Source organism: Delphinapterus leucas, chromosome 13, assembly GCF_059928025.1.
Source record: "Delphinapterus leucas isolate spDelLeu-1000000601 "Yukka" chromosome 13, BTC_Dleu_Yukka2, whole genome shotgun sequence".
Taxonomy (NCBI): Eukaryota; Metazoa; Chordata; class Mammalia; order Artiodactyla; family Monodontidae; genus Delphinapterus; species Delphinapterus leucas.
The window spans coordinates 16,002,954-16,029,634 of record NC_143141.1 but is presented as its reverse complement, the minus strand read 5'-3'; the positions used below and the strand labels follow the sequence as shown (position 1 = coordinate 16,029,634).

At 38.3% G+C, this 26,681-nt stretch overlaps 1 protein-coding gene across 1 annotated transcript in view; it reads left to right on the top strand.

Annotated features, from left to right (window-relative positions):
* DNAH6 (dynein axonemal heavy chain 6) overlaps positions 1-26,681 on the top strand; it is a 294,154-nt gene that overhangs the window by 17,588 nt on the left and 249,885 nt on the right. Inside the window, exons 2-4 of the mRNA XM_022556141.3 lie at positions 163-336; positions 4,479-4,741; positions 25,400-25,667. Of these exons, the coding sequence (XP_022411849.2) occupies positions 163-336; positions 4,479-4,741; positions 25,400-25,667 (705 nt within the window). The remainder of the gene's footprint in view (positions 1-162; positions 337-4,478; positions 4,742-25,399; positions 25,668-26,681) is intronic.

Here is a 26,681-nt window from a genome sequence, read left to right as displayed (position 1 = left end):
AGGCCATGGACAATGATGATAGCTCCTAATAATGATTGTGGCTTAGATAGGAAATTAGTCCAGGAAGGTGATCAATTTCCAACAGAGATAGAGTCCAAAGGTAGTGAAGAACAAGTTCACATTAATATTTAAAAGATTAACATGTCTTTTAATTTCCCAAAGCCAGTGCTAAAAGCCTACCAAGATCATAAGAAATCAGAATACATATATGAGCAGAACCGATACCAGTTAATCACTTCTGGAGTCCTAAAGCCTCCAGGAAGCACTGAAGAAAGAAGTTCTACCAAATCTCTTGTTCAGTTCAAGCGTGAAGGTTCTGTGAGAAAGAAAAAACAGGTAAGTACTTAATTGATCTTTTTAATGTTAGTTTCATATAGCATTGCTAACATGCTTTTAACTCATGAGGATAGTGGCAAAATCTTTTCCCCTTAGGTTATGTAATGGATTGGGGGAATACAGTATTTCCCAGTTCTTCCTATTTAAGGAAAATTTGGACAGTAGAGTAAAATCATAAAGGAAAACTTTTAGCATTCATATAGTGTCTTCTGATCTTCTCTAGAAGACATGTTAAAAGAAGACATGATAGTATTTTGAATGTTATTATAACTTTTATGAAATTTTCATCATTATCCCCCCAAATCTTTGAAGACCTTGGTGAAGGGCAATAAAATGGAAACTGAACCAACTAGAGAGACAACTTTTGTAATTGGTGAGAGTTGTAGAGTGGGGAAGTTGCCTTGCAATGAATAAGTGAATAGTAGTTCTGGGGCAAAATCACTAGAGCCTGGCTTTATGTAAACACCTGTAGATAATTAAACAAAAGAACAGAAGTGGAAGAAAATGTGGAGGACACACCCACAATAAAAATACCAATAGAGCCAAGAATTCTCTGAGCTTTTTATTGAGAGGATCTTTCAGTGCTAGTTGTCTGTCTTTCAGGCTTTGGGCTGCAGTGCTAGAAATTGAGAGTTGAGGACAAGCTCTGTCCTCGAGGATTTCAGAATCTGGAGGTGGGAAATGAACAAGTAAACACTTAAGCACAGTGAGGTGTGATAAGAGCTCTCACTGATCATTTAAAGTACAAAATAATGGAGAACTGAGCAGAAGGGATGCTTACACCTGGTGGCCAGGGGGATCGTCAGTGGAAGAACAGCTACCCTAGGGAACTGCACTAAGCTCAGAGGAATAAGTGGAAAGTTAACAAGGCAAATAAGGTGGGAGAGCTATGGCCTTGGGAGCCATGGGTTTGGGTGAGATTATCCTGAGAGAATATCATATGATAAATTGTATGAAATTGTATAGCTTCAGTTAATTTGGTTTCTGTGAAGTAGAAAGAGAGAACGAGATATTTTAAGTGGGGCCAAGAAAGATCTGATTGTACATTAATTAGCTCATTTGGTATAAAGTGGGTTTCAAGAGCTTGAATTTTAAAAAGAGATTATGCAAACTATTATATTATATATAGGAAGGATTAATAAAACAAGGTCCTACTGTATAGTACAGGGAACTATATTAAATATCCTGTGATAAACCATAATGGAAAAGGATATGAAAAAGAATATATATGTGTAAAACTGAATCACTTTGCTGTACAGCAGAAGTTATCACAACATTGTAAATCAACTATACTTCAATAAAATTTTTTAAAAATAAAAAATAAAAGTGAGAGAGATTGTGTGCACATCTGGGATGAAGGAAGTAGCTGAAAAGGAATAAGTTATAGGTTATGTTTGGCTGTAACTGTAACTAAGTGAAGGATTCAGTAAAGAGTTAGAGGTTGAATGGAAATGTGGAAGAAAGGGGATATTCTATTTAAAAGGAGAAGGGTATTTATTCTGAGAAGAGGTTCATTTTTCTGGGTATTGATTTCTCAGAATGAGTTCAGAATGGAAATGTATCTAGTAAGATTTACTGGGAGATGAAGGAAGGAAGGAAGGAAGGAAGGAAGGATGGAAGGAAGGAAGGGAGGGAGAGAGGGAGGGAGGGAAGGAGGGAGGGAGGAAGGAAAGAAGGATGGAAAGTTGAAGGCTTTGCTTCCGGTAATTAAGAAAGATTGACTTATCGATTGGACTGGGAATCCACCATAGAGGAATATGATAGATGTCCTACAATTTATGAACAAATGCTTCCTCTATTTCCCTCCCCCAACTACTGCAAAATCCAAACATATGTGACTGTTTAAATTGAATCACATCTTCCCACTGAGTTACATAATTAGAAATGAAATGAAAATGTTTAGGCCTATTGTTGAAGAAACCTTTCACTTAGAATGCAGTACAACTTTTTAAGAGATATCATAAAACAAATGCATTTCCTGTTAAAATGTTAATACTCTTGTCTCATAAAAGAGTTAACTACAGCTCTTGTTGAAACATTGGGACAAAGCAATATATATTTTCTCTGGTTCTGGTATCTGGTTTGGCCTCTTCTTTTATATAAGAAAACAGTACCTTTGTTGCTATCCCTGGCCGATAAATGAAAGGAGCATATTTTATCTTTGATTTTAAAGATGTATGTCCTTTAGCTCTGAAATTCCCAGGATTCTCTTCTGAAACTCCTATTCAATGAGGTATTTAATCAGAGATAGAGAATAATGATCCCTATGAATACAAATCTTATGGGGACGTTGTTCCACAGAGCTTATGGTAATAACTCTTTTATAGAAATGGCAACCTCTATTAACTCTGCTAATAGGCAATAAAGATATCATTTATATATGTACCTCAATTATTCACCAAAGCAGGTCTGCAATGCAGATTCTTTTTTCTTAAAGCCAGTCCTGTCAGAGAGACAAAGGGATGACTGTTGGAGTTGATGTCACATTTCCTCAAACACGGCTATCAACCTCCTCGGCAGGAGGAGAAGACGTGTTTGATGCTTTCCCAAGTTTGTTGGGGAGGAGCAAAGGAGTGTAAGTGGCACTGAGAGCAGACAGTGGGACCCAGGGATTGGAGCAAACTTCAAGTGTGTGAACATGGTGGGGACTTAGCCTTGGGGCTCCACACGTGGTCTGGAACCAGCAGCATCTGCATCTCCTGGAAGCAAGTGAGAAATGCAGACTCTCAGGCTCCACCTTGGATTGGCTGGCAGACTCTGCATTTCAACAGGTTACCCAGGTAATTCATATGCACACTGAAATGTGAGAGGCACTGTCTCCAGAACAAACAATTAATTGTGAGTTAATAACATATATGCTTATGCTTAGGACCCACAGGGCAGGAAGCATAAGCATATACGTTACTAACTCACAATTGCCTGTTCTGGAGACAGTGCCTTTCACATTTCAGTGTGCATGTGAGGACACATGTACTCCAGTGTTCATTGCAGCACTATTTACAATAGCCAGGACATGGAAACAACCTAAATGTCCAATGATAGATGAATGGATAAAGAAGATGTGGTACATATATGCAATGGAATATTACTCAGCCACAAAAAGGAATGAAATTAGGTCATTTGTAGAGATGTGGATGGACCTAGAGTCTATCATATAGAGTGAAGTAAGCCAGAAAGAGAAAAACAAATATTGTATATTAAATCATATATGTGGAATCTAGAAAAATGGTACAGATAAACCTATTTGTAGGGCAGGCATACAGACGTAGATGTAGAGAGCAGACATGTGGACACGGGGAGGAAGGTGAGGGTGGGATGAATTGGGAGATGAGATTTGACATAAATACACTACCATGTGTAAAATAGATAGCTAGTGGAACCTGCTGTATAGTACAAGGAGCTCAACTCGGTGCTCCGTGATGACCTCGATGGGAGGGGTGGGGGGAGGTGGGAGGGAGGTCCAAGAGGGAGGGAATATAGGTATACATATAGTTGATTCACGTCACTGTACAGCAGAAACTAACACAGCATGTAAAGCAATTTTACTCCAATAAAAAAATAAAATAAGAGGAGGAAGTTCGAAAAAAAATAACACATATGCTTCTCCAAGGCTATTACATAATACTGATCCCCAATACTCAATGTAACAACCCGTCACATTCATTAAAAATAGTTTATTATGAGTTATGACGACAGCTGTCCAAGATGTCACTCACCAAAAAGCACCAAGGTTGTCAGAACGAAGTGGGGCTGGTGGGGGGGGTAGGGTGTTGAGGGAAAGGCCACAGTCAGGGGAGATACAGAGCAACTGAGCAAGGGGAGTGGTGGGCTCTCCTAAACACCAGGGAGCTGGTAACATTTTGATGTAATAAACATTTAAGTGAAGGGAGAAGAGAAGGCAATGGGAAGTGTTGCTGGGGGTGCTTGTGAGAAGGAGACGGACATCTGGGCAAGGAGTACTGAGAGGGAATCTATCACTGCCGATCAATAGTTTGAAAGTTTTCAGTTCAAAAATGCTTTCCTTTAAGCCCTAGACATCTTAGGCAGTGTGGTAATTAGTCCTGGAGGTTAATATTTTGTCACATATATAGTTTTTCCCCCCCAAAAAACAACTAATTTTTTGAAAAACTGGCTTTGTTTAGATCCAATGGCCCTCTGCTGAGGCGTTCTCCCCCTCTCCTGCTAAACTGTCACGTACCAGCACTGGAAGAAGAGGCCTCTACGAGATTAGTTCCTCAACTTACCCTAAGTACTATTTCCACGACCGGGAAGAAGTCATTAAAGCCAACATTCAAGATCCCTTGCAAATCATCAAAATAGTACGTGAAAATGAGCACATTGGATTTCTTTATATGATCTCTGCAGTGCCAAGATCTTCCACTGAGTACGATAGATATAATCTGAAGTGAGTTCTCTTTTATGAAGCAATTTATTTAGCAGTAAAAATTACAAATAAGATTGCAAATGTTATCCATAATCAATTGCGTGTTAATGATTTATCTGATAAAATATAAGTTGGGTTATCATCCAATGACAAATGAATATTAATCACAACAATTTTATTTTTCCCATTTATCTTTACTTATAGACATTTTATAGACACTGCTGTGTTTCTATGTTTATATTATACTGATATAATTCCATTTATTTTTAATCGGTATTACAAACATATTTTTGATATTTTTTGATTACTGAGAAAAGAAGATGGCAATGTATAAAAAATAGATGATGCTTGATTTTTTTCACATGTCATTTCAGCTTTCCTTAATAGAGTAGAAATAAGGGTTTTTTGTAAGTAAAATGAGCTTGATAATTTAGGGGATTTATATAGATTAATAATACACACACACTCACATATACTCTCTATTGTTGCTAAACACACATTTGTTGTTGAAATAATTTGAAGAGTCACCCAAATGCGTCTGTGAATTGCTTTAAAATTCAGCACAACAGGTAACAGGACTTAAAGATGATGCTGACCTTCCTCTGTGGTTGTTTAGTTGGGTTGAATGCTATAGTTGTTGAGATGGTCTTTGCTTGAAGGTGGCTGTAGTTGAGCATTGCCACCAAATTCTTCGAGCTGCCTTCCCCAGTCTCTGCTGCATAGGAAGATAAAAGTTCTTTCTAGGAATTCTCTTCTCCCTTACTCAGCACTGTAGTTTTGATTGAGTCAGATAACACTGAAAACAACTCTCCTGCTGGGGAGAAGAAAAACATTTTAATCAAATTTTTAAATGATAGATTTATGGTAAACCTGAAAGAGCTTAACAGGAGTGAGAAACAATTTGTAGAAGGAAGAGAGATGCTTATGAAAATCATTCAGCAGAATGTATTGAGCACACAATCTATAGCATGACCATTTCTAGGTGCTAGAGCTGTGTTAGTGAACCATCCAGATCAAAATTGCTGCCCTCATGGAGCTTACATTTTAGCAGAGGGAGACAATAATTAATACGATACAGGAGTAAATTATATAGAATGCTAGAATATGCAAGTGTTATACAAAAAAACAGTGTAAAGCAAAGGGGATTGGGAGTTCTTGGAAAGAGGTTGTTAATAAATTGGGGTGGTCAGCGTGGGCCTCATTGAGAAGCTGGCATTTGGACAAAGACTTGAAGGAGAAGGAGTGAATTATGTGCTATGGGAAGAGGGGAGAAGAGCTTTCCAGACAGCAGCAAAGTGAATACAAATATCCCAAGGCAGGAGCACACCTGGCATGTTGAAGAACCGAGCAGCAGGCTGGTGTGACTACAGTAGAATGAATGAGATGACAGACCGTTGATGGCCCTGCCAGCTATTGTAAAAACATTAAGTTTTACTCTGAGAAAAATGGAGAACCAAGGAAGAGTTTCAAGTAGAGAAGTGCAGTGATCTGAATTACATTGTGCAAAGGACCTCTCTGGTTGCTGTGTAGAGGATGGACTTTTGAGGAGCAAGTATTGAAAGAGGAAGACCAATTAGAAGGCTGTAATTATTCACGTAAGAGATAGACCAGGTGGTAGTGGTGGAGGTGGGGAGAAGTGGGTCAAATTCTGGAAATAATTTGAAGGTTAAGCCAACAGGATTTTTTTTAAAAAACTCAACTTTATTGAGATATAATTGACATAATACTATGACCCATTTTAAGTGTAGTTTGATAAGCTTTGCCAAATGTATACGTTCATGTAACCACTACCTCAATCAAGAACATTTCTGTCACCTGAAAAATTTCTCATACATACCCTCCACCATGACCACCCCTCCCTGACACCTCAAGCAGCCACTAGTGTAATTTCTATCACAATATATTAGTTATGCTTTTATAAAAAGAATTTCACACAGAGGGAATCACAGCTGGTTTTTTGTGTCCAATTTCTCTAGCATAATATTTTTGAGATCCATGTTGTTGCATGAATAAATTTCCTTTCCTTGCCGAGTAGTATTCCATTTTATGAATATACCATAATTTGTTTAGTCATTCAACTGTTGAGGGCTGGGTTTTTTACTTTTTGTTTTGTTTTGTTTTTATTGGAATATAGTTGCTTTACAATGTTGTGCTAGCTCCTGCTGCACAGTGAAGTGAACCAGCCATATGTATACACATATCCCCTCCCTTTGGGATTTCCCTCCCATCCAGGTCACCACAGAGCACTGAGTAGACTTCCCCGTGCTATACAGCAGTTCCTCACTAGTTATCTATTTCATACCCAGTGGCATATATATGTTAATCCCAATCTCCCAATTCATCCCAGTCCCCCATTCCTGCCCCTGTTGTCCACACATTTGTTCTCTACATCTATGTCTCTATTTCTGCTTTGCAAATAGGTTCATCAGTACCGTTTTTCTAGATTCCACATATATGTGTTAATATATTATACTTGTTTTTCTCTTTCTGGCTTACTTCACTCTCTATGACTGTCTCTAGGTCCATCCATTCCTCTACAAATGACACAATTTGTACAAATATACCACATCTTTATCCATTAATCTGTTGATGGACATTTAGCTTGCCTCCATGTCCTGGCTATTGTAAATAGTGCTGTAATGAACATTGGGGGCATGTGTCTTTTTGCATAATGGTTTCTCTGGGTATATGCCCAGTAGTGGGATTGCTGGGTCATATGGTAGTTCTATTTTTACTTTTTGAAGGAACCTCCATACTGTTCTCCATAGTGGCTGTATCCATTTACATTCCCACCAACAGTGCAAGAGGGTCCCTCTTCTTCACACCCTCTCCAGCATTTATTGTTTGTAGATTTTTTGATGATGGCCATTCTGACTGGTGTGAGATGATACCTCATTGTAGCTTTGATTTACATTGCTCTAATGATTAATGATGTTGAGCATACTTTCATGTGTTTGTTGGAAATCTGTATATCTTCTTTGTAGAAATGTCTATTTAGATCTTCTGCCCATTTTTGGATTGGGTTATTTGTCTTTTCATATTGAGCTACATGTGTTGCTTGTATGTTTTGGAGATTAATCCTTTGTCAGTTGCTTCATTTGCAAATATTTTCTCCCATTCTGAGGGTTGTCTTGTCGTCTTCTTTATGCTTTCCTTTGCTGTGCAAAAGCTTTTAAGTTTCCTTAGGTCCCATTTGTTTATTTTTGTTTTTATTTCCATTTCTCCAGGAGGTGGGTCAAAAAGGATCTTGCTGTGATTTATGTCATACAGTGTTCTGCCTATGTTTTCCTCTAAGAGTTTGATGGTGTCTGGCCTTACATTTAGGTCTTTAATCCATTTTGAGTCTATTTTTGTGTATGGTGTTAGGAAGTGTTCTAATTTCATTCTTTTACATGTAGTTGTCCAGTTTTTCCAGCACCACTTATTTAAGAGGCTGTCTTTTCTCCACTGTATATTCTTGCCCCCTTTATCAAAGATAATGTGACCATATGTGCGTGGGTTTATCTCTGGGCTTTCTATCCTGTTCCATTGATCTATATTTCTCTTTTTGTGCCAGTACCATACTGTCTTGATTACTGTAGCTCTGTAGTATAGTCTGAAGTCAGGGAGCCTGATTCCTCCAACTCCATTCTTCTATCTCAAGATTACATTTGCTATTCGAGGCCCTTTGTGTTTCCACACAAATTGTGGAATTTCTTATTCTAGTTCTGTGAAAAATACCAGTGGTAGTTTGATAGGGATTGCATTAAATTTGTATATTGCTTTGGGTAGTAGAGTCATTTTCACAGTATTGATTCTTCCAATCCAAGAACATGGTATATCTCTCCAACTATTTGTATCATCTTTAATTTCTTTTATCAGTGTCTTATAATTTTCTGCATACAGATCTTTTGTCTCCTTATGTAGGTTTATTCCTAGATATTTTATTCTTTTTGTTGCAATGGTAAATGGGAGTGTTTTCTTAATTTCGCTTTCAGATTTTTCAGCATTAGTGCATAGGAATGTTAGCGATATCTGTGCATTAATTTTGTATCCTGCTGCTTTATCAAATTCATTGATTAGCTCTAGTAGTTTTCTGGTAGCATCTTTAGGATTCTCTACATATAGTATCATGTCATCTGCTAACAGTGACAGCTTTACTTTTTCTTTTCCAACTTGGATCCCTGTTATTTCTTTTTCTTCTCTGATTGCTGTGGCTAAAACTTCCAAAACTATGTTGAATAATAGTGGTGAGAGTGGGCAACCTTGTCTTGTTCCTGATCTTAGAGGAAGTGGTTTCAGTTTTTCACCATTGAGGACGATGTTGGCTGTGGGTTTGTCATATATGGCCTTTATTATTTTGAGAAAAGTTCCCTCTATGCCTACTTTCTGGATGGTTTTTATCATAAATTGGTGTTGAATTTTGTTGAAAGCTTTCTCTGAATCTATTGAGATGATCATGTGGTTTTTCCCTTTCAATTTGTTAATATGGTGTATCACATTGATTGATTTGCATATATTGAAGAATCCTTGCATTCCTGGGATAAAACCCAGTTGATCATAGTGTATGATCCTTTAAATGTGCTGTTGGATTTTGTTTGCTAGTATTTTGTTGAGGATTTTTGCATCTATGTTCATCAGTGATATTGGCCTGCAGTTTTCTTTCTTTGTGACATATTTTTCTGGTTTTGGTATCAGAGTGATGGTGGCCTCATAGAATGAGTTTGCGAGTGTTCCTCCCTCTGCTGTATTTTGGAAGGGTTTGAGAAGGATAGGTGTTAGCTCTTCTCTAAGTGTTTGATAGAATTCGCCTGTGGAGCCATCTGGTCTTGGGCTTTTGTTTGTTGGAAGATTTTTAATCACAGTTTCAATTTCAGTGCTTGTGGTTGGTCTATTCATATATTTTATTTCTTCCTGGTTCAGTCTTGGAAGGTTGTGCATTTCTATGAATTTGTCGATTTCTTTCAGGTTGTCCATTTTATTGGCATATAGTTGCTTGTAGTAATCTCTCATGATCCTTTGTATTTCTACAGTGTCAGTTGTTACTTCTCCTTTTTCATTTCTAATTCTATTGATTTGAGTCTTCTCCCTATTTTTCTTGATAAGTCTGGCTAATGGTTTATCAACTTTGTTTATCCTCTCAAAAAACCAACTTTTAGTTTTATTGATCTTTGCTATCATTTCCTTCATTTCTGTTTCATTTATTTCTGATCTGATCTTTATCATTTCTTTCCTTCTGCTAACTTTGGGTTTTTTTGTTCTTTCTCTAACTGCTTTAGGTATAAGGTTAGATTGTTTATTTGAGATGTTTCTTGTTTCCTAAGCTAGGATTGTATTGCTATAAACTTCCCTCTTAGAACTGCTTTTGCTGCATCCCATAGGTTTTCGGTCATTGTGTTTTCATTGTCATTTGTTTCTAGGTATTTTTTGGTTGCCTCTTTGATTTCTTCAGTGATCTCTTGGTTATTAAGCAGTGTGTTGTTTAGCCTCCATGTGTTTGTATTTCTTACAGATTTTTTCCTGTAATTGATATCTAGTCTTATAGTGTTGTGGTTGGAAAAGATACTTGATATGATTTCAATTTTCTTGAACTTATCAAGGCTTAATCTGTGACCCAAGATATGATCTATCCTGGAGAATGTGCCATGAGCAGTTGAGAAGAATGTGTATTCAGTTGTTTTTGGATGAAATGTCCTATAAATATCAATTAAGTCCATCTTCTTTAACATATCATTTAAAGCTTGTGTTTCCTTCTTTATTTTCATTTTGGATGATCTGTCCATTGGTGAAAGTGGGGTGTTAAAGTCCCCTATGATGATTGTGTTACTGTCGATTTCCTCTTTTATGGCTGCTAGTGTTTGTCTTATGTATTGAAGTGCTCCTATGTTGGGTGCATAAATATTTACAATTGTTATATCTTCTTGTTGGATTGATCCCTTGATCATTATGTAGTTTCCTTCTTTGTCTCTTGTAATATTCTTTGTTTTAAAGTCTATTTTGTCTGATATGAGAATTGCTACTCCAGCTTTCTTTTGATTTTTATTTGCATGGAATATCTTTTTCCATCCCGTCACTTTCAGTCTGTATGTGTCCCTAGGTCTGAAGTGGGTCTCTTGTAGACACCATATATATGGGTCTTTTTTTGGTATCCATTCAGCCAGTCTATGTCTTTTGGTTGGAGCATTTAATCCATTTACATTTAAGGCAATTATCGATATGTATGTGCTTATTACCATTTTCTTAATTGTTTTGGGTTTATTATTGTAGGACTTTTCCTTCTCTTGTGTTTCCTGCCTAGAGAAGTTCCTTTAGCATTTGTTGTAAAGCTGGTTTGGTGGTGCAAAATTCTCTTAGCTTTTGCTTGTCTGTAAAGCTTTTAATTTCTCTGTCAAATGTGAATGAGATCCTTGCTGGGTAGAGTAATCTTGGTTGTAGTATTTTCTCCTTCATCACGTTAAATATGTCCTGCCAATCCCTTCTGGCTTGCAGAGTTTCTTCTGAAAGATCAGCTGTTAACCTTATGGGGATTCCCTTATATGTTATTTGTTGTTTTTCCCTTGCTGCTTTTAATATTTGTTGTTTGTATTTAATTTTTGATAGTTTGATTAATATGTATCTCGGTGTGTTTCTCCTTGGATTTATGCTATATGGGACTGTCTGTCCTTCCTGGGCTTGATTAACTATTTCCTTTCCCATATTAGGGACATTTTCAAGTATAATCTCTTCTAATATATTCTCAGTCCCTTTCTTTTTCTCTTCTTCTTCTGGGACCCCTATAATTCGAATGTTGATGCATTTAATGTTGTCCCAGAGGTCTCTGAGACTGTCCTCAATTCTTTTCATTATTTTTTCTTTATTCTGCTCTGCAGTAGTTATTTCCACTATTTTATCTTCCAGGTCACTTATCCGTTCTTCTGCCTCAGTTATTCTGCTATTGATCCCTTCTAGAGAATATTTAATTTCATTTATTGTGTTGTTCATCTCTGTTTGTTTGCTGTTTAGTTCATCTAGGTCTTTGTTAAACGTTTCTTGTATTTTCTTCATTCTATTTCCAAGATTTTGGATGACTTTACTAACAATATTCTGAATTCTTTTTCAGGTAGACCACCTATTTCCTCTTCATTTGTTAGGTCTGGTGGATTTTTGCCTTGCTCCTTTATCTGCTGTGTGTTTCTCTGTCTTCTCATTTTGCTTAACTTACTGTTTTTTGGGGTCTCCTTTTGCAGGCTTCAGGTTCATAGTTTCCATTGTTTTTGGTGCCCATCCCCAGTGGCTAAGGTTGTTGCAGTGGGTTGTATAGGCTTCCTGGTGGAGGGTACTAGTGCCTGTGTTCTGGTGGATGAGGCTGGATCTTGTCTTTCTGGTGGGCAGGTCCACGTCTAGTGGTGTGTTTTGTGGTGTCTGTGGCCTTATTATGATTTTAGGAGCCTCTGTGCTAATGGATGGGGTTGTGTTCCTGTCTTGCTAGTTGTTTGGCATAGGGTGTCCTGCACTGTAGCTTGCTGGTCATTGAGTGGAGCTGGGTCTTGGCATTGAGATGGAGATCTCTGGGTGATTTTCGCCGTTTGATATTACATGGAGTTGGGAGTCTCTTGTGGACCAGTGTCCTGAACTTGGCTCTCCCACCTCAGTGGCCCAGCCCTGATGCCTGGCTGGAGCACCAAGAGCCTGTCCTCCACATGGCTTAGAATAAAAGGGAGAAAAAAAAGAATGAAAGAAAGAAGAAGATAAAATAAAATAATATGAAGTAAAGTAAAATAAAGTTATTAAAATAAAAATTAAAAAATAATTATTAAGAAAAAAAAATTTTAAGTAATAATAAAAAAAGAAAAGACAGATTGAACCCTAGGACAAATGGTAAAAGCAAAGCTATACAGACAAAATCACACACAGAAGCACACACATACACACTCACAAAAAGAGAAAAATGGAAAAAGTATATATATATCGTTGCTCCCAAAGTCCACCTCCTCATTTTGGGATGATTTGTTCAATTCAGGTATTCCACAGATGCAGCGTACATCAAGTTGATTGTGGAGATTTAATCCACTGCTCCTGAAACTGCTGGGAGAAATTTCCCTTTCTCTTCTTTATTCGCACAGCTTCCGGGGTTCAGCTTTGTATTTGGACCTGCCTCTGCTTGTAGGTCGCCAGAGGGCATCTGTTCTTCACTCAGACAGGACGGGGTTAAAGGAGCAGCTGATTTGGGGGCTCTGGTTCACTCAGGCCAGGGAGAGGGAGGGGTACAGATGCAGGGTGAGCCTGAAGCGGCAGAGGCCAGCATGGCGTTGCACCAGCTTGAGGCACGCTATGCGTTCTCCCAGGAAAATTGTCCCTAGATCACGGGACACTGGCAGTGGCAGGCTGCACAGGTTCCCAGGAGGGGAGGTGTGGATAGTGACCTGTACTTGCCCACACGCTTCTTGGTGGCGGCAGCAGCAGCCTTAGCGTCTCATGCCCGTCTCTGGGGTTGGCACTGATAGCCGCGTCTCACGCCTGTCCCTGGAGCTCCTTTAAGTGGCGCTCTTAATCCCCTCTCCTTGCGCCCCAGGAAACAAAGAGGCAAGTAAAAGTCTCTTGTCTCTTTGGCAGCTCCAGACTTTTTCCTGGACTCCCTCCCGGCTAGCCGTGGTGCTTTAGCCCCCTTCAGGCTCTGTTCCCGCAGCCAACCCCATTCCTCTCCCTGGGATTCGACCGATGCCCTAGCCTCAGCTCCCAGCCCCCACCCGTCCCGGCGGGTGAGCAGACAAGCCTCTCGGGCTGGTGAGTGGCGGTCGGCACCGATCCTGTGTGCGGGGATCTCTCCACTTTGCCCTTCGTAACCCTGTTGCTGCGCTCTCCTCCACGGCTCCAATGCTTACCCCCTCCGCCACCTGCAGTCTCTGCCCGTGAAGCGGCTTCCTATTGGTGGAAACCTTTCCTCCTTCACAGCTTGTCTGCTGATGGGTGGGGTTGTGGGTTCCTGTCTTGCTAGTTGTTTGGAGTGAGGCTTCCAGCACTGGAGCCTGCAGGCAGTTGGGTGGAGTGGGTCTTGGTGGTAAGATGGAGACCTCCAGGAGAGCTCTCGCCAATTAATGTTCCCTGGGGCTGGGGATTCTCTGGTGGTCCAATGTCCTGGACTTGGCACTCCCACCCCAGAGGCTCAGGCCCAACCCCTGGCTGGGGAACCAAGACCCTGCAAGCCACCTGGTATGGAAAAAAAGAAAAAAACAGAGAGGGGGGAAGAAAAAAACCAGACAAACAAAACCCAAGAAAAAAAGCAAAGACCCAAACAACAACAAAAAAAAGGAAAAGAAAACCCAAGAAAAAAGGCAAAGACTCAAACAAACAGCAACAACAACAATAAAAAAAAAGGAAAAGAAAACAAACAGACAAACAATACCCAAGACAAATGGTAAAAGCAAAACCAAGCAAACCAGAAACAAAGCGAATAGAGAAACACACACAGAAAAATCAGTGGTGGGCTGTCCAGGCTCCCAGGAAGGTGTGGGCAGTGACCTGTGATCCTCAGGTGGCAGCGGTGGCAGCAGTAGCCCAACAGGATATTTTTATGGATTGTATACAAGGTGGGCAACCAGAGAAGTGCCCAGGTTGACTTTAATGATCACTTTGACTGAGCAAGGGAAAGGGGTGAGATGCTATTAAGTAAGACACAGAAGATTGAATGGAACAGATTCTTCAGGGAAAAATAGGAGTTTGGATTTGGACATACTAATCTGGGGATGGCAAAGACAGAAGAGAAGCAGGGTGGTTGATGAAAAGAGAATTGGGGTCAAGAGTGGGGACTTTTCTTAAGACAAGAGAAATAGCTTGTTTTTTTTTAAATAGGAGAATTAACATATAATGGAATTTAAAGCTATTTGATGTAAAAAATATTCCTTTAATAGTATTGTTATTCCACAACTACCTTACTACTACTTTTTCTAGTTTTTTATAAGTTTTGAAGAAGAGGTTATGGATCTTTAACCATGACTCAGAAAAAAATGGTTTATTTGCTAATTTTTACAAACACTTCTTGATTAATGTGTGAAATGTTTTCATAGCTTCCTCTTATTTAAAAAATATTCAATAACCCAGACATCAAGGAGTGCCATTTATGATATTAATTCCCCGTTATGAAAGGAGTCAGATTTTGCCAAACAAAATGGATTCTCATCTATTTACTAGCACAAGACAAAGTATTGAAGATGAGTATGGAAATGGTGCTTCTGTTTGATTCAGGAAATTAATCGTCTTTCTAGACTAATGAACACTTCTACTAAGGGAAGTGAGTTGATGTTCTATACTTTTTTGGACTGGCACTAATGATGCTTGTTAGTAATATGCAAGATCTCATTTAAGAAGATGTTGGAATCACGGTTTGTTGTTTTATCACGTTTTAGGATGGAGGTTAAATTTTCCGCCCAGCCCCAACTCCAAATATTATAAATCTTATGAGTAAAGACAATTATTTGGATGCCATATAGTTGGAAACAGCTAAATTGGAAGTTAAAAGTAGTAAATACTGGATCAATGAGATAAGGACACATTATACCAAACTTCTTTTAAAAGTAATGTGATAAAATATAATGTCGTCACATAATTTTTTAAGTGTAGTAAAATACATTAAATGTGCAGTTCTACAATGTTTATCTCTACCGTGGTCCCTCTAAGTGAGAAAATAGTTACATTTACCAAGTTCATTCTAAAGAATCAATTTAGTGGTATGTGTTAGGCATAACAGTTTTGAAGCTTCTTCTTCAAGGAGATGTGTAAATATTTTGGAATATTACCCTGGTAAGCATACAACTGTACACTGCAGATTACCTTGTCCAGCAAGAAGGCATAATGGTGACTCTGATCAAGTCTGGGGAAAATTAGAGGAAACTAGGTAAAGGATCAGGAACTAGAGAGGTCAGGAAGGGAATAGACAACACAGATCAAGACAAAATAATTCTATTTTGTTAGGACTTTGACCTTGAACAAGAGTGATTGTAATTGAGGTGTAGCCATGAAGTATGGGGGATGGCTGTTGGTTAGAAAGTTTGGTTATATACCCACTTTGTGAGAGGACACCAAAGCAAATCATTACATTTTACATATCATAAAAGATGATGATTTACTACGTTCCAGGCAAAGTGCATACATGAATATACATGTATATATACACATATGTTTTTTAATTCTCACAATAATACTATAAGATAGATACATTTATTACCTCTGATTTACAGATAAGACACAAAATGGTTAAGTACCTTGCCCCAGGTTGTACGATAAATAAATGACAGTCTGGCTTCTGAATGTATGTTCTTAATTTATCTGCTCTACTGCCCTGTCAAGATGAAACTTGGTGGTGTCCATGAGACCTCCATGAGACTGAGAGTTTACTTCAAAGAATGTCTTCACTACCCCCCCAAAAGTGGTGGAAGCCATGGAAACATTTTCTGTCATTTCCAAATCTAGCACAATAATCTGCCTCTCATATAAGCCTATTGATTTTTCCAGAACAAATGCAAAATAATGCTTTCTTCCCAATAGAAAATTGATGAATAAAAGTGGAACTGAGATCCCAACTAGAAATCATTCAAAGTTGCACTCATCGTGAAAAAAAAAAAAAAAAGGAAAAAAGATATGTCATACTATTACTGAGACACCTATAGAAAGATATGCTCAGAGAGGAAACAATAAGTTATAACATAAACACAGTTTATGTTATTAAAAAAAAGGTTAGAAATTAGGCAACATAATTAGAATCATCTCATATTGGATTTATGAACCACAATAATTTTCCTGTTCTTTTGCCTAAATATCTCATTAGTATGAAAATGTTATCAAATCAATCAGTAGTACCAAGCAAGCTATACCAACACTTTACTGAAAGATATCCACCCTCCCGGGTAAAGGGTTGGAACTTTTAAAGGCATGTGCAAGAACAAAATATGAAACCAAATTCCATTTTTTGGTTAGCATCTGATCAAGAAGCTCAAGAAGCTAAGAATGCAAGAATACACAATTAATATCTAACGTCAAAATGACTCACTATCGCAGAATTGCAGTTTTACCAGCCTGTGTGGAAATTATATTTATTCTATTTGGAGCCAGAAAAGCAAAGGAAATCAATAATACCACTAGATCCACATGTTACATAACAGAGATGACCAAATCCAGGATGTTATTAAAGTTTTATTGCATATTGATGGATGTACAGATATTAATAACTGCTAGATAATAGCACTAGAATCCTTGAAGTGTTTGGAAGAACTTTGTTCTGTGGGGCAAAAAAGCTACTGGGGTTGAAATATCAAAGGCAAATGAGATATTACGGAAATACTTCTTGAAAATGTATTTTCCATGTAGAGTTTATTCTGATAATCCTGAGATTAAAATACATAATACAGTATTTTATTCACAAAAGACTCCCATATGTAAATGTTTCTCTGCAGTTATGGATTCCAAATTAAATAATATTATCAAAATTGTAACTATAATAAAATCCAAGCCACCACCTGACCTTCTGTTTTTAAGCTTTCTACAAAGATATGTGAGCCGAACACCATTATTTGTTGTTTCAGACTTAAATGCCTAAGTGATCCAAAGGAAGAATTTTGTCAAGAATTGGAAAATATTTTGCAAATGATTCAACTTTGTAGATTTAGTGAAGGATAGTTTTTGGTTTTACAGCTGGGTTACTTAACTGACATTTGAGTACCTGAATGAACTTAATAAAAAAATATAAGAGCTGCCTGAAAATATATTAACACATACTGACAAAGATTAGGAATTCAAAGCAAAAATTCAACTTCAAAAAAGTGAAATTTAAAATGGCTCTCTCGTGATTTTTTAGTCATTGTTAAGAATTAATTTAAGGAAAAATTACTAAGTCAAACAGCGTAACATCTGTGTTTGAGAGAAAGTGTCACTATTGTTTCTAAGGTACTTGATATGGAAATGTTTGGGTTTTAAATCAATTTGTATTATCATAAGAAATTTTAACACCGCATTTATCAAAGCAAGAAAAGGAAAAGCTGTTAGAATTAAAGGATGATGGTACCTCTGGCACATAATTTCAAAAGAACAAGTGATACAAATTCTAGTCAGTGGAAAAGGGAGTTTCCATTCATCAGAGACAGAGCAATAAATCATCATTTGCCATTTGCTGTCTCCCACGTCTATGAAGTGTATTCCTTAGCAGTGGCGACTTTAAGAATTTGAACAGACCATTCATCATGTCTTGATTAGAAATGCAGTAGCTACTTCAAAAATTTATAGTCATAGCTGTGGTTGTTTATGAGCTAGACTTTATTTGGAAGTTTTATAAAATTCAGTATTGAATATTTCCCTGAATATTTTGTTTTATTTTTCTTATTATAATTAATGTCTTCACCAGTGTGCCTTATAAAATGTTATCACTGTACAGGTGTGTTGGAACATACAAAGTTTGGGAAGCGTTTCTTCAGAGCAGGGGTCCCCAACTCCTGGGCCGCGGACCAGTACTGGACCAGTATTGGTCCATGGCCTGTTAGGAACCGTGTCACACAGCAGGAGGTGTGTGGCGGGCAAGCAAGCGAAGCTTCATCTGCCGTTCCCCGTCGCTGACATTACCTCCTGAACCAACCCACACACACACACACCGTCCGTGGAAAAATCGTCTTCCACGAAACTGGTCCCTGGTGCCAAAAAGTTGGGGACCGTTGCTTTAGAGGATTGTAGAACAGTTTTCTCCGCATGAGAATCTGGCCTTTGGTTAACTCTGAAGCTCTGTTCCCCTGGTAACCTAATACAAGTAGAATGTCAGTTGTTTCTAGGCAACATTGCTTATGATAAAAATGACCCCTGATTGGTAAATTATATCTGCATTGAGAGGAACTATAAATGAATTATAAATACCTGAAGGGGAGCCATAGCTTTGGAATTCCCATAGTGTGGCAGTTCTTTTTCTGGGCATGTCTCTGCAGGAACCCTAAAATGTATGCTTATAGTTATTGCAAGAAATATTGGCTCCTCTTAAGCCAGGGTGATTTGCACACTCACCCAATATGGATCTCATGTCCTTGCATCTGAGTTGTCACCTGGGGAGAGGATAGCTCGGGGGTGGCTATTGTATTGTTGCAAGGGGTCCCATGGAAAAGCAAAGACTGATGCTGCCTGGAAGGCAAGAAGTAGTTCCTGTTCTAACCTTCTAGGTAGAGGGCTGCCATGAAAGTCTAATGAGCATGACCATTTAGTTGAATTGAAGGAGACCCTCTGGTAGGGCAATGTGTAAATATTTCCTTTTCATACTCCTGAAAAAGGAGCCACTGTGATGTCTGACCATTCCCTCCCTAGTACATGAGGGACTTTTTTCCCATATCTATGGAACCTCTCATCTCACTGTTGTTTTAATTGTGTATGTCAATATTTTGCTATTTCTTGTTTTGGTCACTGAACTATAAACTTGTTCATATTGGTAAGGAACCGTGGGTGCATCATAAGGCCATAGTGGGATACCAAGTCTTTACAATGAAATGGATGAGTCCTGCAACTCAATATTACAAACACCAACTCTTAGTTTGTGCCAACTATTGTTCCAAATTCTTTATATAATTAATCTTCATAGCAACTCTACAAGGTGGGTAGTATTGATATATCTGTTTTACAAATGAGGAAACTAAGGCAGAGTTGAGAAATTTGACAACGTTCATATAGCTAGTGAATTGTGGGGCTGGGATTCAAACCCAAGTAGTTAAACTTCAGAACCCAAGCTCTCATGCATTATGCCTAACGTACTCATCCTCAGAATAACAACTACTCCTGACATTTGCGTCACACACTCTGTGCTAGGCATTGTGCTGAGTGCTTTCTGTACATTAAGCTTATTTCATCCTTTAAAAAAGCCCCAGTAAAAAGGTATCCTGTATAGTTGAAAGACGAGGAAATTGAGGTACAGATATACTAAGGACTTTTCTATTTGATAGTGTTTTGCGATTTGCAGACAGGAAATTCAGAATAATGTCTGATGCTCCATCTTTCAATTCGATGATTTAATCTTCTGTGCAATTTCAATTTTAAAGTCATTAGAAATCAATGTACAACAGAGTCCTCCTAAATCCTGAGCATATTTAGGGTCCGAGAAAAGCCAAGAAAGAGGACACAATGTCTCCTCTACCTAAGTATTTCCCAGTGTGTATTTCCTGGATCATAAGACCTAAGTGATATTAACAGGTGGATAGTAAAAAAAAACATGTTCTATGATCATGTAAATTTGAGAAACATCAAGTTAAATCACTGGTTCTCAATCTGGAAGATTTTTTGCCCCCTGGGAGACATTTGGCAACATCCAGAGAGATTTTTGGTTGTTACAACTGGAAAGAGTGGTGCTGCTGGTATGGAGTGGGAAAAGGACAGGGATGCTGCTAAACAGCTGACAGTTCCCAGGATGGTCCCACACAGTGAAGAATTATCTGGCCCCAAATGTCAGTAGTGCTGAGATTGATAAACCTTGGGTTAAATATGATAATTATGCATTTCTGTCCTATATAACCAAAGAACCTTTTCTTGTGGGATATCTGTTGGGATTAGGATTCTGTGAAATATAGTTATGTGACTTGGGCTCTTAGGACCATAAAAATGTCCACACTGGGTTCAGGCCATATTACTTTCTAAGTGATCAAGTTGGTTCTCCAGTAGTTTCTAAGCCTGTTATGCTAAAATAATTTTTTAGGCAGCTTTTTAAATTTCAAACTAAAGCCGTTCTGTCCTTTCAGCTAGATCACATATTTAGCAGCCTAGAACAGAAAACACAGGTGAATGCCAGCTTGAAACTTTCTCAAGTGAAAGCATTCTAGTTTCCATGTGAGGTCATAATTATAAAAAACTCTATAATGAGGCATATATGTTATGTAATCAGGAGCAGATCATTTTGAAGCCACATTATCAGAAACCTCCCTAGGTTGCTTAACACAATGACAGTTTTCTTGGGCTAGTCCATGAAGAAACTTCAATCAAGTCAAATGTCAGTCAGCAAGTGGAAACACTACAGGTCCTTAGTATTTTCACTTGGATCATCCATCACTTGGATCACCGGATTGTCTCCCTACCCTTCCTTCATACACACATACACACAGGCACCGTTTTGGAGCTATGACAATTTAGTGGGTGATTACTTCATTTTATACAGAAATTTGAAGAATCTAGAGCAGTGGTTCTCAGCCTTGGCTGCTAGAATCACCCAGGCCCTACCCCCAGAGTTTTATTTAATTGGTTTGTGGTGGAGCCCAAGCAACATCATTTCTTTAAAACTCATCAAATGTTCCCAATATTCAACCAGAGTTGTAGGCCATGGACCTAGAGCAATTGTTCTCCAGCAAGCCCTAAAGGACTTGCAAAAACATAGATTGTTAACCCCCAAGTTTCTGATTCAGTAGGTCTGGAGGGGGCCTCCGAATTTGCAATTCCCGCATGAGGTTGATGCTGCCATTCCAAGGACCATATATTGAAAACCACTGACCCTAGAGCACTCTCTTATTGAAGAAACTTGGAAGTTTCCTCTTACTTACCATTTTGTTTAATTTTCTAGGTGAAAAGGAGTTACTTATCAGATATTTTACCATTTCTGGTTAATCAAACCAGAAGCAAACCAAGCCATTTCTCTTCTCCAGTTCAGGTTAGATCTAGATGCATACTGAATCATGATATTGACCATAATCAAACAGATTGAGGTTTACAAAAGTAAAACTCAGGAAATAGCTAACTTCTTTCCAGGCACTTGCTTGCTTCCCTTTGTCCAATAAATATGTTCAAATCATAATGATCAAAACTGTGTAATAATTAAAATAATGAGACAACTTAAATTTGCATAGGGCCACGTGAGCTCATCTAATTCAACCCAGTACCTTATAGCAGGTAAGGAATCACTCTCTTGTTTGTAGAAATCAGGATGGGAGAAGGGAACAGGGTGGACAAAGACATATGTATGCCTTCTAGCACAGCCTAAGCTGGAAAACAGCCTGACAGTTGAAAAGGGCAGTGTGTGCACAGAGAAGGAACTAATATGAGACAGGAGGAGGGTGCCACAAACTCCCAGCAGAATAATTTGGCTTTACTGATATAAGCAATAGGCTGTTCAGAGTTCTTGAGCAGAAGGGTCTCATGAGACAAACCATGCTTCTGCAGTCTTAGTCCAGTGGATCAGTTTAAAAATGAACAGATGCATTTTCCATCACTGCAAAGTGTAACAACAGATAGAGATGCTGTTTGAAATAACAACTCACATTGAGATCTTATTGTTTTAGAAAAATTAAGAATTAATTCTAAGAGGAGAAATCATGTTTTTTAGGCCCCCAGTAGATTTCCTTTGAGTTTTGTCTGAAATCAACAAGAACAGGACAATTGATGACCTACCACAATCAGCCATGCAATTCTCTACACGTGACACATCCTTTTAGACATTAATAGAAGCCTTGAGTCTAAGTTTCATTTCAGATGGACAGAGACAGTTTCTACGGCAAAACAATTTGACAAAGGATTCCATGATTCTACACTGAGCAGCAAGAAAACGCTACAGATATTTTTTTTCCAGTAAAGCATAGTTAAGTGAAATTTTATTCAAGACATTCTTCTCAGTCTGATTAACTTTCCAAGGATCTCTGTTTAGTTAATTGGGTCATAAAGTCATCTTCTTTATCAGCAAAGTAGGAATTTTAGAGCACAGCAATTGAGAAAGTTAAGTTCTCTTTTTACATCTTAAAGGAAGACTAATTTTTCTGGTTATTTCCTCAAAGAAAGGCCTTTACGGTACAAACATCCAAAGGAGACAGCTGAGGGAATTCCCTGGCGGTCCAGTGGTTAGGACTCCGTGCTTTCACTGCCAAGGGCCCAGGTTCGATCCCGGGTTGGGGAACTATCCCTCAAGCTGCACGGTGCCAAAAAAAAAGAAAAAAATAATAACAAAGGAGGCAGCTGAAGTTTGAGGCTGAATTCTGAATGCCAAGAGGTGCTGAAAAGGCAGCCATCACTTAGGAGTAGTGGATCAACTCCTGGAACAGCTGAGCACTGAGGTTTATAGTGTGAGGAATGAAGCACAGGAATCCAAGGAGTATATTTAGGGTTCAACCTCTTGGGAACAAACTGCAAAGTCTAAGGAAAATAGGATTCCAGAGAGCTGGGCATAGGCCTTCTTAATTTTTGCAAAGATTTCCTTGACCCCACTGCCCCTTCTGCCTACCAACTGGATTGGGCTAGAAGGAAACCCCTGCTGATCTTCAAGAGAAGCATTTCATTAGAGTAGTGAGGAACAAGCCTAGTTTTCAGAAACTTTAAGAAGGAATGGATGGGGAGGATATGGCCATCATAAAGGAAGGTTAAGAGAAGGAAGAAGACAGGGGATTCTAAGTTAAATGGCAGCAGGGTTGAGAAAAAACTTTCTTTAAACTAAAGGGAAGCTTTCTACAAGTTAAAGAGAATTTCTGCATATTTTTAGATGCAGAGGAAAAGTAGCCAAATGCCAGGAGAGGTAGAAAAAAGTGCTATGAAACCTCTCCACCTCTGTTTGGGTGAAATCCTGAGAGATACACTCAAGGGGATAAAACACAGTGAAGGTGTGAGATTTTCAAGCTGAAGGTAGAAGAGAGAACTCACCTTGTCCCCACCATGTTTTTGTTGTTGTTTATTTGCTTTCAAAAAAAGTTCAGTGGTTACAAACATTATTTGCTTTCAAATAAAGTTCAGTGGTTACAAACATTATTGTGTATCAGAATCACGCAGGGAACTTGTTAAGCTAGAATCTTTGAGTCTCATACATAGAGATTCTGATTCTGTGTTGGACCCAGAAATCTGGATTCTTAAGCACCCCAAGTGGTTTTGATGCTGATGATCCAATCTTTCAAAAAGACTCTCATGTGGGCTTCCCTGGTGGCGCAGTGGTTGAGAGTCCGCCTGCTGGAGCGGCTGGGCCCGTGAGCCATGGCCGCTGAGCCTGCGCGTCCGGAGCCTGTGCTCCGCAACGGGAGAGGCCACAACAGTGAGAAGCCCGCGTACCGCAAAAAAAAAAAAAGACTCTCATGTGTTCGTATGTCCTGTGCAGTGTAGAGATGTGTAGTAGAGGAAAAGGCTTAGTGGTTTGAGAATGAGAATCTTGAATAGGTAGGAAAATGTAAATAAAAAGGATTTCTTAGTGGTACTGAGCACCAATAAGTTAAAATTCAGTATCATGGACCACATCTGCTACCTTCTAGAAGGGCCTTTAGTAGCAGATAGATTCACACAGGGTGAGTTTTCTAGACACACACCAGGGCCACAGTGAGGTGTTTGTTCTTGCTTTTAGGTTGGTTTGATGATTGATGTTAATGAAACATGTGAAGTTAATTACAGTTTCAAAGACAAGTTGAAATCTCCCACTTTGTAGAGAATCACCTGAAGAATGTCCTAATTATATCTTAAGCTGTTGACAAAGAAAAAAGGAAAAACATTTTAAACATTTTCCATACACCTCACCAGCAACAGGTAATACCTGGCATTTTCCCAGATGTTTCTGGCATGAGTCAACCAGAGCACAGACAAAGAGTCCGGCAGTGGCATCGGTTAGGAGCTAAGCAAGTTGAAGTTCTTCTGTTATGGCACTGAACTGGGAGAGCGGCCTTTGAGACTCCCCACTCCACAGCACCATCGGCTCCCCCAGTTCCCTTGTGTGCTCACTTGAACAGCTCTTGCTTTGAGTTTGCTTTCATTCTGGTCCTGTATGCCCTAATTTTAAAAATATTTTTCTTACTCAGTGTTATTAAGACAAAAATAGAAGTTAAAACCTAAAAATGATTTTTGCCAATGGTTCGTCATTTTTTGATTAACAGACCCAAAGCATATGAGATTTTGTTCCAACCCCTTAAAAAAAATTTATCATGCATACGTACGTAAATTTGTTTACATACAGCAATTTCAGGGATCTCACAGATGACCTAAAGGCTGTGCTCAAGGGCCATGAACTTCAGGTTCAGAATGCAGAGTTAAGGACTGTAAGAGAAAATAGACGTGGGAAACAGTAGATTTTCACTGGAGTGTTCCCGTCTAAGTTCTTATTTTAAGAAGTTTTAGAGAATCAGCCCTTTCTATTCTCATTCCTTTGTTTCCCACTCCTATTCTTGCTCCTGTTTTTACCCCGTTCTTGCTTTTCTTCTTTACTTGATAAATTTCTTATTATGGATGAGGTTGAAGAATACCCTTGATGAAAAAAACAATTTCTTGTTAACGATTATTTTGATATGTGATAAACTGGACATTTTTAAGCTTAATCTGGGTTTTGATTCTAATCTTATCTAGTTCATATTTTCTTGTTTTGATCTTTCTCATAATTCTGCCAATATTGGGTAGTGTAAAACTCTTTTACACTATTATTATTGAATAGTTTCTAAAGAATCAAAGATAAATAAAAACTTATTTCCATGTAGCTTTCATAAAAATCCATAATTGATTTGTTTTTGTAAAAATCACATTACTGAAACTATCAAGCATATTGCCACAGTTGTGAGATCCTTAAGAGCTATAATAAGTCCAACTGTTGTTAAAAAGCAGCTCCCTTTTCTCGAGTAATTTATTCAATCTAAAAGTAGTCTGTTAGAATATTTTTAATTGTTAAATAATACTTGTTTTCCAGAAATGTTATATCTTTCTAAAACAGAATAGTAATGCAATTGCTTAATTTTGTGTTGAATACTATATTCACTTGCCCCAATTTTTATTTGTTCAAAGGGTTGTGAATTATGAGAACATCAGTAAAAATGACTACTATACTATTAGCAAAAATGCAGTAACACATGTTTATAATGATGACATTGAATTTATCGAAATTGATCGATGGGAACAAGAATATCTATATCACAGAGAACTCACTAAGATTCCCGTATTTTCACTTTTCCGGAAATGGAAGGCTTTTAACGTGTGGAAGAAGAATGTCCGCTCTAAAAAAATCAGTGGATGTCGAAAATCTCTACAAAACGATCTGTTCATTGTTAATCAAGTATGTATTTATTAATCATATTTTAAAAGAATTACAGAAAAACAAAGTATTCGTATAGACTGTCCCTGAAATAGAAGATTTCATCTTTCAAGAGAATTGACAATTTTCATTCTGTTTGTCACTTAAGAGTCTGGTAATCTAGTGTATTTCTACATCTTTTTTTTTTTTTTTACATCTTTATTGGAGTATAATTGCTTTACAGTGTTGTGTTAGTTTCTGCTGTATAACAAAGTGAATCAGCTATATGTATACATATATCCCCATATCCCTTCCCTCTTGCATCTCCCTCCCATCCTCCCTATTCCACCCTTCTAGATGGTCACATAGTACCGAGCTGATCTCCCTGTGCTATGCAGCTGCTTCCCACTAGCTATCTATTTTACATTTGGTAGTGTATATATGTCAGTGCTACTCTCTCACTTTGTCCCAGCTTACCCTTCGCCCCCCTCCACCGTGTCCTCAAATCCATTCTCTATGTCTGCATCTTTATCCTTCTACATTTTAACTAGGGTTGCAAAACACTAAAGTATAACAAGAGAGTTGCACAGGTCCCCTTTACTTAGAAGCAGCTTCAGAGGTTTGGATTCATGACTCCCTTTCTTGTTGATCAGGAAAGTTGTATATCCTTTTGAACAGAGCAGGCCAGCAAGCCCTATTACTAATTCTCATTTTTGAGACACTCTGGACTTTATGGTCCAAAATAATTTGGGGGCTTGTTTTCATGGGCCAATAACTCCCAATGTCTCATGCATTTTCTTCTATCATGGATTCAGACAGTAGGGAAATTTTAAATATTTACTTTGGAGGAGGGGATTATCATGGAAAAAGAATTATTAAAGGTATGTGGCCACATTTAAAATCTGTACTCACTCCTTGAATTTTGACTTGCGGTAGAAGTTTTCTATTTGGCCCCTGGGAATGAGCTGTAACCACCATTACTGTCATGCTCAGTGTCCTCAGCTGTCTATTTTGTGACACTGGGTCACCTCCCTCTCACATCAGAAGCTTCAAGTT